The sequence below is a fragment of the Ananas comosus genome, linkage group 2 (genome assembly GCF_001540865.1).
Source record: "Ananas comosus cultivar F153 linkage group 2, ASM154086v1, whole genome shotgun sequence".
In the NCBI taxonomy this organism is placed as follows: Eukaryota; Viridiplantae; Streptophyta; class Magnoliopsida; order Poales; family Bromeliaceae; genus Ananas; species Ananas comosus.
In genome coordinates, this window is record NC_033622.1 from 13,784,860 (window position 1) to 13,798,608 (window position 13,749).

Sequence of the window (13,749 nt, forward strand, 5' to 3'; positions counted from 1 at the left end):
ATGGCTGAAGCTCCTCAAGTGATCGCGCACCGGACTCGAAGGCGCCGTTCTAGGGCATCGAGTGAGTACCTCGGAGTCCGTAGAAGGCCGTGGGGCCGATACGCAGCGGAGATCAGGAACCCTTACACCAAAGAGAGGCACTGGCTAGGGACCTTCGACACCGCTGAGGAGGCGGCAGTTGCCTACGATGTGACGGCGATATCCTTCAGCGGCCCTGCACGGGCGCGGACTAACTTCTACTACCCCTTCTTCGCTCCTCCCCCGCCCCCTCCTCCTCCGCCTCCCCCACCTCCGTCCCCTTCGTCCGTAGAGAGCGAAGACTATTTGTCGGAGATAACTGCTACTGACGATGACGATTCGCTGACCATCGCCGCCATCCTGCAGAGTTTCCGCCATTCGACCAATCTTTCTTCTTCCTCATCTCTTCTCTACTGAAGGAAAATTATGTATGTGGTATTTCTTTGGAAATCTACATATAGAGGGGCGAGGTAAGTAATTAATGTGATAGATGAGAGATGAGAGAGATATCGCTAGTAGTTACTGGGAGAGTTTAAAGGGATACGATGGTTAAGATGATAATTAACCATGACTACATATATAAGTGGGGATATATAATTACCTGAAATCTACATGTCAAGGATTTGTACATCTAGATCTATAGTTTGCATGCCTAATTATCCAAACGAGCATATATATTTCCAATAAAACTTAATCTTAATTTAGTTTCTGGCAAGCTTTTGCATCACAACCTTGATTTCAGGGTACATCTTGTCACAGCTGGTTTCACAGCTTGCTAGAACAATCAAATTGTAGGTTTTTACATAAATTTGTAGCAACTTTGGAACATTTTTGGTTGGTTTTTAATGAAGGCAAACTATTAGCATGATATATGCCATGAGGTCAATAACTTACTAGAAGTTTTTAGAGTCAGTAGCAGTTCTACTTTTTAAAGATCACAATGGAACGAGGTGTCTTAGCTAGGGATTAGGTACTTAATTGTGGCAAGTGAGTATTCTGTGGGATACTATATATTGAACTTCCAACAAATAACGCGATAAGGTACGCGCAAGATTTTATATTTCAAGCTTTTATAAAAGAGACGTATAAATACTTGATCAAAAACAAACTTTACATGAAAACCTTTTAAGTGTAGCGTTTCTTAATTAAATATATATACAATGATAGGAGTTCATGGCTGAAGAAATAAATACCGGTGGAAGATGAATTTGAGACACTGTAAAGATCTCAGTTGCAACTTAGGATTTTGATCTGTACGCATGCGCATAACGTACAATTTAATTGGGATGTTTACTCGTACTCAACGCATGACTAATACTCCTAACATGTTGAATTGGACATCGATCTCTAGATGTTCCACCACCAACTTCATATTCTGTTCTCACAACGTGCACACGATAACAACCTTATAGTACTATTTTAACACTACTTCATCAAATAGTGCTCACTATGCGTTACAGCTTAATTTGCGAACGGGGTGTTTGTTTGGTAACTCGAACTACACACCGTCAAAGTCGGTGAGTTTCGGCCGTACGGTGGAGCTCGACTTTGCGCTTGTCAAACGTGAAGTCGCAAGTTGTGCCACCTCTCGTGAGACAGATTCACGCCTGCGGGCCGTATAGGTCCCACAGAAGTCGAGCTCCGCGATCCGGTCCAAACACCGGCGAACTCCGGTTACGTACGGGAACTCAACCACTCCAACTTCGACTTCGATCGATACAAACGTGCTCTAAATCCTAAGCATAAGTGTCATTCGAGTAGAAAATGAGGCATGATAATATTCTCGTGGTAACTGTGATTGCACCTCACTACTAATGATCAAAAACACACACTCAAAAAAAGAAAAGAAAAGAAAAAATGAAGCAGCTAGAGTTAAAAACATGAGGACAAAATGTGGGGCCCAAAGAACGGTGGCCCAAGCCCATTAATGCGGGACTCCTCAATTTCTATATACAGCAACCTAAGAAAGGTTGGGCTTGGAACAATAAAGCCTACAATAAATTGGAACGGTAAATTAATTAGCCGAACAAAAGCTTATATATCCAGTATAGCCCTGTTACTTGGAAAATGGATACTTGGAAAATGGTCATCAATTTTATGATTTTACTTTGTAAACTATGATTAAGATAAGAATCTTAAATTGTTAGTTAGTGACTAGGGTTAAAAGGGTTTATTTCTACAAAAAAACAATCAAATAATAATAAGTGACTTGTAAAGAGGTAACTATATTTGGACCATTGATTGTGTTGACACGACGCCGCTAGATTTTGAGCCGACTCGCCGTGAGAGCTCAAATACCCCGAACTCAGAATCAAACTCGGTCAAGTTTTCGAGTTTTTGAACATTGATTCGAATATATACGGTAGCTCAAATTATATATATATATATAGTAAAATGATAACAAAGTCAATTTTTGCTGATGAACAAGACTAGCTTAGAAAATTGAATTAATTTGAAAAAATCTTAAATGCAACAGGGAGAATTTCCGTGGACTGTATATTCAAACGCAATATGACACATCACTGTAATTAATTAACATGACCTCATCGCAAATAGAAGTCCACTAATTAAATATTGTCCTTTTCTCATTAATTAATTGTTGGAAGCTATAAGTACCGGTGCAGCAATGTTAAGGTCTTTGTTAGCACACCTTTGCGATGGCTTGATAGCAACTATTCCAGCATACACAAAGATTATTATAGCACACTCAAAATTAAGATTACCATTTAGTTAAAAAAATTGTTGTTGTAAATATTCAAAATATAGAAGTTAGTTACAAAAAAATATAAAAAATGTCGACGAGTTGATCAAGCAAAGGCACAAAAATTTCGCTTTCTTTAAGCAGATTCAAGTTTTCTTCAGTTGGCAAAATTTTTGAATTGATACAGCAGAATATTGACTTGTTCCCTACAACGGTTCCACCCTCATCGTGTGACTTCACCAGTTCTATACAAATTGATGAGCCCAAAGTTTTACCAAAAGAACACTTTCTTTAACTTCTTTCTCTCTCAAATAGAATATAGATTAGTGATATTGTAGTTTTCGTTGCATTATCAAAGAGTAGAGTAGCTCTCATTTTATAGAAAAATAAAAATAAGAAAGACAATGAATAGAAAAATAAAAAAAAATTATTTCTATTTTACTTGTGAGATGTAGATTAATTATATTGTAGTTTTTATTGTATCATCAAAGAGAGTAGCTCTTATTTTATAGGCATTATAAGCCTAGGAGTTACATAGTATTCAAAACCAAAAATTATATAACATTTAGTATAGCATATATTTACATGTTGTGAGTTATAGGATTAAAGAGAGGTAAGTGTATATACACGTTATATAAGAAGATTTAGATGTAGGCAAAATGAAGTAACTTACATTCCTCCATAAATACAAGAGTTATTAAATTTTTATATTTAATAATAAAAATGTAACAACAAAACCCATTTAAACGGGACTCAACCTTTAATGATCTCCTCACTTCATTATCATTCAGCGAATTACAATTCTTTTTCCTTATTTAAGTGTAAAATTATCATAAAAATTTTGGTTAGATATAATTGTATCGAAACATTATGGGGCTGTTAATTTGGAAGCCTCCAAGTCGGAGAGCGAGGAGCTCGTGAATTCTGGATACTCGACTTTGCCTCCTGCACGTTCAAAGTTGATTCATTTTAAATAACAAATCAGCCTATTTTGTGATTTTGGTGTCGAAAAATATTGCTTTATAAATGCAACCTCAAACATCCAACCAAACAAACATAAATGAAGTTGCGATAACTAGTTCTAATTAATATAAGTGCGTCCAAGTCTAGTTGTTATTTTATTAATTGTACATATATATATATATATATATATATATATATATATATATACACACACGCGCGCGATAATTTAGGCATCACATATATAGATTCTCCTAAAATATGTGACTCATAAACACTATCACGTACGGTATCACCTATTCCTCCTCAATCTCCGATTCCTTTAAAAGGTTGGTTATGGGAAAATTCATGCTAAGAAGGCAAAAAAGGATTTTAAACTATTTTTAAGCTCAACTATATATCGACCTAATATACATGAGCTTTGTACAAGTAAATTATTTTATTTAGTGGTTGGCTCAGCATTAGTGAATAAACACACCGGTAACATTTTGATAATCCCCCAATTAAGTATGGGAATCAACTCTATATAGGGGCGAAAAAGCTTGTAGTATTTGATTTAGCAGCTTTATTATTTTCAACCTTAAGAGATATATGGATCGATGCACACTTAAATTTTAAACTTGTACTTTAATTTTAGTACTGCTTTTTTCCATGCAATCATCCTACAACTTTGTAATTAAAAAAAAAAAACCCAAAAAAAAAAGATTCATATTCAAAAAGAAAGCCTGATGGACCTCAGTGTCATTATTCATAGTGAAACACCTCTGCAAAATCTCCATCACGGAAAAGAAAACGAAGGGGAAAAGAAGGTGAAAAAATTTAAAAACCCACGTGGCTACATCTTCAGAACTCGGTTCCCGAACTCCGAGAAGCTTTGGAGAAGTTCAAACATTGTATATAATAATACACACACACACACATACATATATGAGCCTTTAACACCTAATTACTCAAGCAGGATAAGCAAATTTACAAAGCATATATATACTTAGTCACATGATACACTACTAAAACAGGTATAATTGACACGAGAAAAAACTCTCTGATATCTGATTAGTTCTTTGCGTGAAAAGCTTATATATCTTTTTCTTTTATTTTTTTGCTTTTTCACTTTCCTTGGGAAATTAGTGGTGGTGACCACCTGGTCCTTCGTCTGGAGGCGGCTTCGTAGGCCTTTTTGAGAGAGCTCGCTGAATGGTGGGAACATCTTCCTGCAATATGTAACAAAATTAATGCATCATGTATACACAGAAAAAAGAAGAAGAAAAGAAGCATAAATATATAACTAGCCATAAATTAAACAAAGAAGAAGAAGAAGAAGAAGAAGAAGAAGAAGAAGAAGAAGAAGAAGAATCTCTCTTACAGTAGGTTTGTGTCCGTTCTCTTCCTCCGGAGGAGGTGGAGTTGGTTCGTTGGGGTCATCAAAACAATCCCCCCAACCCAAGCAGCAAAAAGCTCTTAAAATATATCGTAGGAATGGATGAGGAACGGCTTCAGTGATGGAAGAGCATTTCACCATTCCCATGGCCATTTGGGAACTCTCTCTCTCTCTCTCTCTCTCTCTCTCTCTCCCTCCTCTCTCTCCTCTCTTTCCTCTTCTCTTAATTACTCTCTCTCTTACACACAAAAAAATCTATTTTGCTAGTGTACGTTCATATATGCCCACTGAGTTAATACATTTATTGGAACGGATCAGTGAGGCATGTGTTATTGACGTTTCTACCCCTATGTTTTCGCTTTATATTATTTTGTAGTTTCGGATACATTTAGTACTGGTAAATTCATTTATTGATGGCCAAATAGTTTTTAGTTGGTCGTATTACATTTCCTGGTCAACTTGTTTCCACGTGCTGTCACACTATATATATTATCTACCTATTATCTAATCTGAATTAATAATAATTCTTTTTCCTCTTCGCTCTAAATTAAAAAAAAAATGAATTTCTTTCGTAACAATAATACACAAAGGATGAATTATAATGAAGGAGATTCTATAGTCTACATAATTATGCACGAAATTATAATAGACAATTGGATATTTTTTAATGAAGGAGATTTTATGGACTACATAATTATGCACGAAATTTATAATGGACAATTGGATATTTTTCGTCGTATCTTTTGCCATTTTTCAGTCGAAATGAAAAAATAAATCCAACTAGCAAGAATTAATGATACTTAACATAAATATTGATCACATGCTAACATAGGTAATTAAACTATGTAAGTCACGTAGGCACGCGTCTCGAAGCTAATTTTGTACCAGAACCCTTATTATTCATTAATTCCCAATGTAGCTTCCCTACATAAAAACGATAGCAATCTATATTACTATAAATACATATAGAATATGTAGGAGTTATTGTTCCTCCAATTAGGATGCAACCAAGTTGGATCAAGGGGGTACAAGGGTCCATCACCTTCCAATCTGTTTTCTTGTCGGATCAGAGAGAATTGATTTTCAGCTCTATATTTCTTAATCGATCGAGAGACGAATTCAAAATGAATTGATTTTTTTCTTTTTATTTTTGGCTCCCACTTATGTATTGCTCCATTTGAAAAGTATTATGGCGGAAGCTCAATCAAACCGGATCCATTTACATCCCTACCTCCAATAATTACTGGTTAGCTTGTTACTTTGTATATACACCAAGCTATTTTTGAATAGGAGCCAGTAAACTTTGGAAATTAAGAGGTAATTTAGAAAACAGAAAAAGTCCGAGGGGTGTGATGGTAAAAGCCACTTAGCGAGTAAATAACCATGACCGGGGAGCTCACCTACTCTCCTTCGAGGCCGCTCGAGACAAACACTGCAAACGCCTCTGCACCGACTCCTACTACATTAAACAACCAACACCACGTCACCACTGAGATTTCCAGGTCCATATATACGAAATCCCCTGGGAATAAAATTCTATGCTGATCAGTTTGTTTCGATATTTAAGAAAATTATTCAATTTACTTTAATTGAGAGAGCCGTTGGATTCAAAATTTATAATATTTCTAAAATATTTTATATTTTTGTATTTGGAATGTCGAATTTGTCATTAACTTATCAAGCTATAATGATTCCACAATATTTTTAATAGAGAATATATAGTATAATATATATTCTCGAAATATTACAAATCGTGAGCCAAACAGATCCTAAATATTTTATCAACTTTAGAAAATTAATTCAAGCGGATTGTTAGGTACTACTCTACGTAACCATCTAATTATACTTCTCGCCTGTTGATTATTATATCAACTTTAAATAAGAAAATGGCTACTAAGATCTGTTCGCTGGTAATATTTTGTTTACATATGATTAAGTCTAAACCCACGTGGTTGTCTGGTCAAACGTCCAAGTCAAGCTTTGGAGGTTTACGAAGTTTCGTGGTCTCAAGTAATTAAGTATCTTAATCAAGGCACACATCATGCGAACTCCTAGCGAGACTGCATAAAAATGGTTTGATTTGTACCACTAATTGAATGCCTCACAAATTTACTCTAGTACTTATTTATATATTAAGCAATATACCTGTTCACATGCACTCCAGAATAAAGTGTACATCTGACACCTCTTCATTCAAGAGCCAAAAATTGACCTTTGCTTTACATATTTTTTTTCATAAATATTTAAAATTTAAAGGGCCATTAGAATTCCTAATATTTTTTCTATTTATTTATAGTTTCGTGTGACATTCATAAGTGGATTTTTTTTTAAAAAAAAATATCCTGGGTCCAGGGTACGTAAGGGTTTTTTTTTTGAGAGATTACGTAAGGGTTTGCAATAATATTAAAAAACGATTTACTCGGTCTTTTAAACTGACTAAGAACGCACGCTCAATACATAATGCTACCTGGTCAAGACCCAGCCAATTAAAACCATTTAGCAGTTTCACATTGACTAGGTCACATCGTAGTGGTTTTAGTTTAAATACTTCCCTAATAAGATTAAATATTGAGTCAAATGTAACCAAACTGCAAATTGATTAATAAAGAAATTAAACACAATCAAACACAATATTGGTATAGCCGTATAGATCCAGTTACTTCATTTTTTACATCCTTAGAAATGAAAAACTGAATATATTATATTATATTTATGGTAGGTAAAGTTTTTTTTGAGAATAGGTAGCACGCTACCTGCTTCATTCATTGAATAAATGAATTAGGCTACAAAGATGAGACAACCAAAATCTCGAAAAAAAAAAAAAAAAAAAGATGTCATAGAGCGTCTTTTCAAGAATCAATCAAAAGCTTGAGTCTTCGCACCGCTAAAATAGGGTCAAACTGAATATCACGAAAAATAAGATTATTTCTAGCCATCCAAATGGTCCATCAACGTGCAGCTAATTCAGATAGACCGTTTCTTCTACTATGGTAGGTAAAGTTCGATGGAATATTTTACGCACCTCGTTGGGCACTGTGTGCTATAAGTTATTATAAGTAAAATATTTGACGTACAACCCCCCCCCTGAATCTATGTCGAAGTCAAATTAGTACATCTTTTTAAGGGAAAACTTCAAAAACCCCCCCTGTGGTTTCGTGCATTCTCACTTTGCTATCCTGTGGTTTAAAACGTATCAATTTGCCCCCCTGTGGTTTCGTTTTTATCTTTTTGTTATCAATTTTATTATTATTTTTTTTAAAATCAGTGACAAAGTTAAAATTAAAGGATACTAAAGTGACTATTCGATAAATATATATGGTTATCTGAAGTTTTTTGTATATAATTTAACGAAATATTAACGAAAAAGCTTCCGAAAAGATAAAAATGAAACCACACGGGGGTAAATTGATACGTTTTAAACCACAGGGTAGCAAAGTGAGAATGCACGAAATCACAGGGGGGGTTTTTGAAGTTTTTCCTCTTTTTAATGAATGTTGTTCTGACTGGACAGTAAAAATAAATAAATGGGGGTTACGTACCTTGAAACAATTTATTGTGTTTTTTTTTAATTAGAAATGCATATAAATTTTCAACCAGTAGTACTGATTTGTTTATTTTTTTCCTTTTTGTTTTGTGAGAATTTGATTTGAACTCAAAATATTCTACATGTGCTGCTATCATATAACATAATAGCTTTAAAATCTCAAACTAGTGAAACACGATATTTTTATATTTTACATATATTAATTGTCATTCAGATGAGGGGATCTGTCCTAAATATTAAGCAAAACTCTAAGTCTTAATGCAGGAATTAATTGAAGGTTCCTGCACATATATTAATTAGAAATTCTACTCCAAGTGTAGTATAGATCCTCTAGTCAGAGGGTGAGTGCCTTGAAAAGGTTAATTTGTAGCCATTCCTCCTATATATTTACCTGCAATAGGTTGTAATGCAAAATCGTTCAAGTAATAATAATAATTATTGGTATTAAAAAAATATACTATATTTGAGTATCCTGAAGGTTTATTCAGTAGCAGAATTAAAAATACTAAGGTTTTTGATATTCAGCCTCGATCAAAATCTCATTTGTTTCTCGACAAAGCAAATACCATCGCCAAAAATTTATTCTTTATGCAAACATTTCACTAAAATCCACTCTTGCTGTGAGCGAAAACTAAAGCAAGGCGATAGAAAACAAATTAAACACCCATTTCCTTACAGTAGCAATGTGTTAGTTGTACCAACCCCACGAAACGAAAAATTAATTTGCCCTAATTAAATAAATCCCATAATACTACGTATATATTGACGCTTGTAAATTTTTCAGACTCAGCTACACCAACATGCACGCGTCCCTACCTCCCTCTCGCAGGGATTTAATATTAATAAATTAATATTAAATACCAAAAATCTCTTTTTACAATAAATTTTAGGATCTACGTATAATAAAATTTAAAAAATTAAATTCTATTCTAAATCAAATCATTAAATTTTAGTGATTTTTCTAATACAAATATATATAATCGTAATTTAAAACTTCCAAAACTACATCTGATTTTTAAAAATTTAATCCTTATAAAAAAATCTTTAAATTTTTTTTATAAGAACACTAAAGAAAAATTACCGAAAATAAAAATTCTGAAAATTAACAAAATTAAATTCTCATTATTTTATTTTTATTTTGAGAAAAAAATAGCAAGCTACCTGCTTCATTTATTAGGTAAAATGAACTAGACATATATGGTGAAAGCAACTAAGACTTTCGAAAAGAAATTCTCATTATTTTGTCATTGCACCACCATGTCGGTGACTCTGAGGGCTTGTTTGGTTCATCCATTTTGGGTATCGAATGGGAAGCGGTTTGATCAAATCCGGTTAATTTTGTTTGGTTCGCATGAATCGGCTTGGGATTTCTATTCCAGACTGGAATGGGAATGGCCCATTAGCCTTCAACTTGATTCCGGTCTTCTAGCTCGGATTGAGATTTCATTTCGGAAGCCCACTAAGTTCTCGAAGTCCATGTGACCATCTCACCCTCCTTCTCTCCACCCCTTTCTCATCAAAAAAAAAAAAAAAAATCTATCCTCTCTCAAAACCCTATTCCTAACCCACATCAATAAAAGTTTTTAAAAATAAATTTGATATTTTTTTTGAAAAACTTATTAAAGAATAGTATTATATTTTTCATAAATTTTAAATAATATAAATTTATATTTGAGAGTAAAATCAGCATTATAGTATCCTATAATTTTTTTAATTTATACGAACCAAACAATGAAATGTGAATAACTAATTCCAATTCCCAATCCACAAATAAATCAAACGTCTTGGAAGAGTGGGTCATTCCAATTACTATTCCAATTCATTCCCATTTCATTATCCATTCCAATTCCACCCTTGAACCAAACAAGCCCTGAATGTCGTACCCACTCTTTTTCCCATTGTAGACCATCATCTACAGCAACTCTTGAAGGAGTCACTTTTGCGCATTCTTCCCGTCATCAAGGGCGAAGTCAATTATAGCATTTTGAGAAACTAGCTAGTATAATAAGCGAATTTGCGAGGAACAAAAAAAATAAAGGTGGATATTTCTGGTTGAAAGCAATTTTAAACCCCTCCACTTTCGGTAAAACAAATGTGCCATAATATATTGTACACTAGGTATCCTTACTGTACAGTCCTTATCATTCAGCAAGTTACAATTTTTCTTATTTAATTATAAAATTATTATAAAGTTTGGGTAAATAATTATATCAAAATATTATTGAAGAGTTCCCTATAGAATGAATTATTCTCCGCTCTGGAGCTGTTTCAGAACCTCCAAGTAGGAGATTAATTAAGGAGTCCAGATATTCTGTACTATATATTCACCCTCTTTTTCTAAAGTTGATCGGACGATCTTCGTACAATCAAATGTGAAGAAGAGATAAGAATATTTCACGACTTTGGTGCTAAAACAAACACAAATACTGTTGACTTTTTCGGAATCAGATATTCAACCTGAGACATCCATCCAAACAAAACGTAACTAAAGTTGAGAGGGAGTCCACATATTCTGTTCCCACTCGTTCTCAAAGGTGCGTGCTGAGTCTAATTTAATTACTAGTATATATATATGCGCGATAATTTGGGCATTAGAGAGATTCTCATCAAATGTGTGGCCCTTATGCACAATTACCTATTCCTCGTCAATTTCCAGTTACTTTGAAAGGTTTTTTTTTTCTTTTTTTTTTTTAGAGAAAGATAGCATGGTACATGTTTTGTTTATTTTTTTAAAAAATAAATTTAGCTGAAAATATAAATCAATTAGGATTCAAATTTGGAACTCGGTACCAACCACCAAGTCCTTTCCCACTTGCGCTAGCTTTGAAAGGTTGGTTAGGAAAAATTTCATGATAAGAAGGCAAAAAAGGGTTTTTAATTATTTTTAAACTCAACTATATATCAACCTAATATACACGATATATCTTTGTACAAGTAAATTGTTTTATTTAGCGGTTTGCTCGACATTAGTGAGAATTGCAATTTAACTCTATCTATGAGCGAAAAAGCTTGTACGTAGTATTTGATTTAGCAGCTTAATTATTTTTAACCTAAAGATATAGATGCATAGTTAACTTTAAACATGCACATACTTTTAATTACTACTTTTTATTTTTTCCGTTGCATGCATGCATATATAATTAGGAATCATCCTATGATTTTTATTCAAAAAAAAAACAAAAGAAAAAAAAAAGATGCATATTCAAAAAGCCAAATGAACCTCAAAAAGCCAAATGAACCTCGGTTTAATTATTCAATATATCTAAAAACTCTGCAAAATATCCAAAAGGAAAAGAAAACGAAGGGGCAAAAAAAACGTCCAAATTCAAAAATCCGCTGGGCTTTAAAGAAGCTTAAATATTGCATATATAATTTATACACAAGCCGTTGACACCTACTCTACGCTCCCAAGGATGGGCAGATTTAATTACAAAGCATATATATATATATATATATATATATAGTCACATGAGATATTAAAAAAAGGCACAACTAACACGATATATATTAATCACACTCTCTGATCTCTGATTATTAATTTCTTTGCATGAGCAGCATATATATCCTTTTATTTCTATTTCCTTTTCTTTTCACTTTCCGTGGGAAACTGGTGGTGGTGATCACCTCCTCCGTCGGCCGGAGGCGGCTTCTTAGGCCTCCTTCCTGAGAGACCTGCTCGAATGGTGGAAACATCTTCCTACATACGTAACAAATACTGCACGCGTCACGTTATACCCAGAAAAATAAAGCATATTGGCCAAATTATTATTTTTCTAAAAAAAAGTTTTAAGATCATACGATTCAATACCAACATGCAACATATAAATTTGCTACCGCTATGACAAAGAAATCCTGAGAAAGAGAGAGAGAGAGAGAGTCTTATTACTGTAGCCGTCGAGCCGCGCTCTACAGCCGCTGGAGTTATTCCTGAACTACTGCTGCGGCCATCAAAAGAATCCCCCCGACCAAAGGAACAAAGAGTTCTTTTTGAACAACATCGTAAAAATGGATGATAACATAATGCAGTGATTGAAGATCCTCCCTTCGTTACTATGGCCATTTGGAAACTCTCTCTCTCTCTTAAACCTATTTTTCTAGTAGGGTATTTCATGACTAGCACTGAGTTAATACATATATCTGTAGCAGTGAATCAATGAGGCATGTGTAATTGACCTTTCTACCCCCTTGTTATGTGAGACATACTTTATTAATTAAAAAATAAATAAAAAATCTTTCATTGTTGGACAAGTATTACCTTCCGTTTTGTCGAACTACAACAACATATTTCTTAGTCAACTTGACTTCTATTTAATTACTAGGATTAATAACTAATTTTTTTTTTACACTCCCTCAAAATAATTAAATAAAAGATATATTACCTTCTTTCGTAACTAATGGTACGTACATGAAAGCTGAATTATAATGAAGGAGATTCTATTAACTACATAATTACAACATGGGATCAAAATGGATAACTAAATACTCATTGTAATTTTTTTTTCTTTTTGAGTGAGTAGAAATACGAGAATCATTTAAAAAAGAAAGTTAAAACAAAACTAATATGTGATATAATTAAAAGCAAATTATTCAGCAATAATTTATATAGTATAAAATAACTGTATATATTCTATCTTTGCGATTTACTAGTTTGTATTTGAATATTTAGTACGTCTGCAAGTTTTATTTATCTTATTTTAACAAATTAATTCAACTTGATTGTTTACGTACTATGCTACATATATTGACATCTTACTATACTTCTCATTCTTAATTATTATATTGACTATGAATAAAGAAATTTGAGGACAAAGATACATTCGAGCATCCAAATGAGCTCTAAAGTAATTGATAATATTTATTTTATATTTATATATATATATATATATATATATATATATATATATATAAAGTTGGTGCTTCTGATTTTTTAGCCCTTGGATTAAAAATTTTACGGTTGGGATAATAGCGGTCCCTTCAGGATTGAGTGGTTCCCATTGATTAATTATGTTAATTCAATAGTTAAAAATAATCAATGAGGTTGATCTAAGGGTTAAAAAATCGAAAGCACCAATCACTTTATGCTTCTGGCATAATAATTCTACTTTATATATATATATATATATTAGGTGTAAACCACCATGGTTTGGT

At 33.3% G+C, this 13,749-nt stretch overlaps 1 protein-coding gene across 1 annotated transcript; it reads left to right on the top strand.

Moving 5' to 3' along the window:
• LOC109728009 (ethylene-responsive transcription factor LEP-like) lies at nt 1-435 on the top strand. The gene has a single exon (XM_020258268.1). It carries the CDS (start codon nt 1-3, stop codon nt 433-435), a length of 435 nt encoding a protein of 144 aa, XP_020113857.1.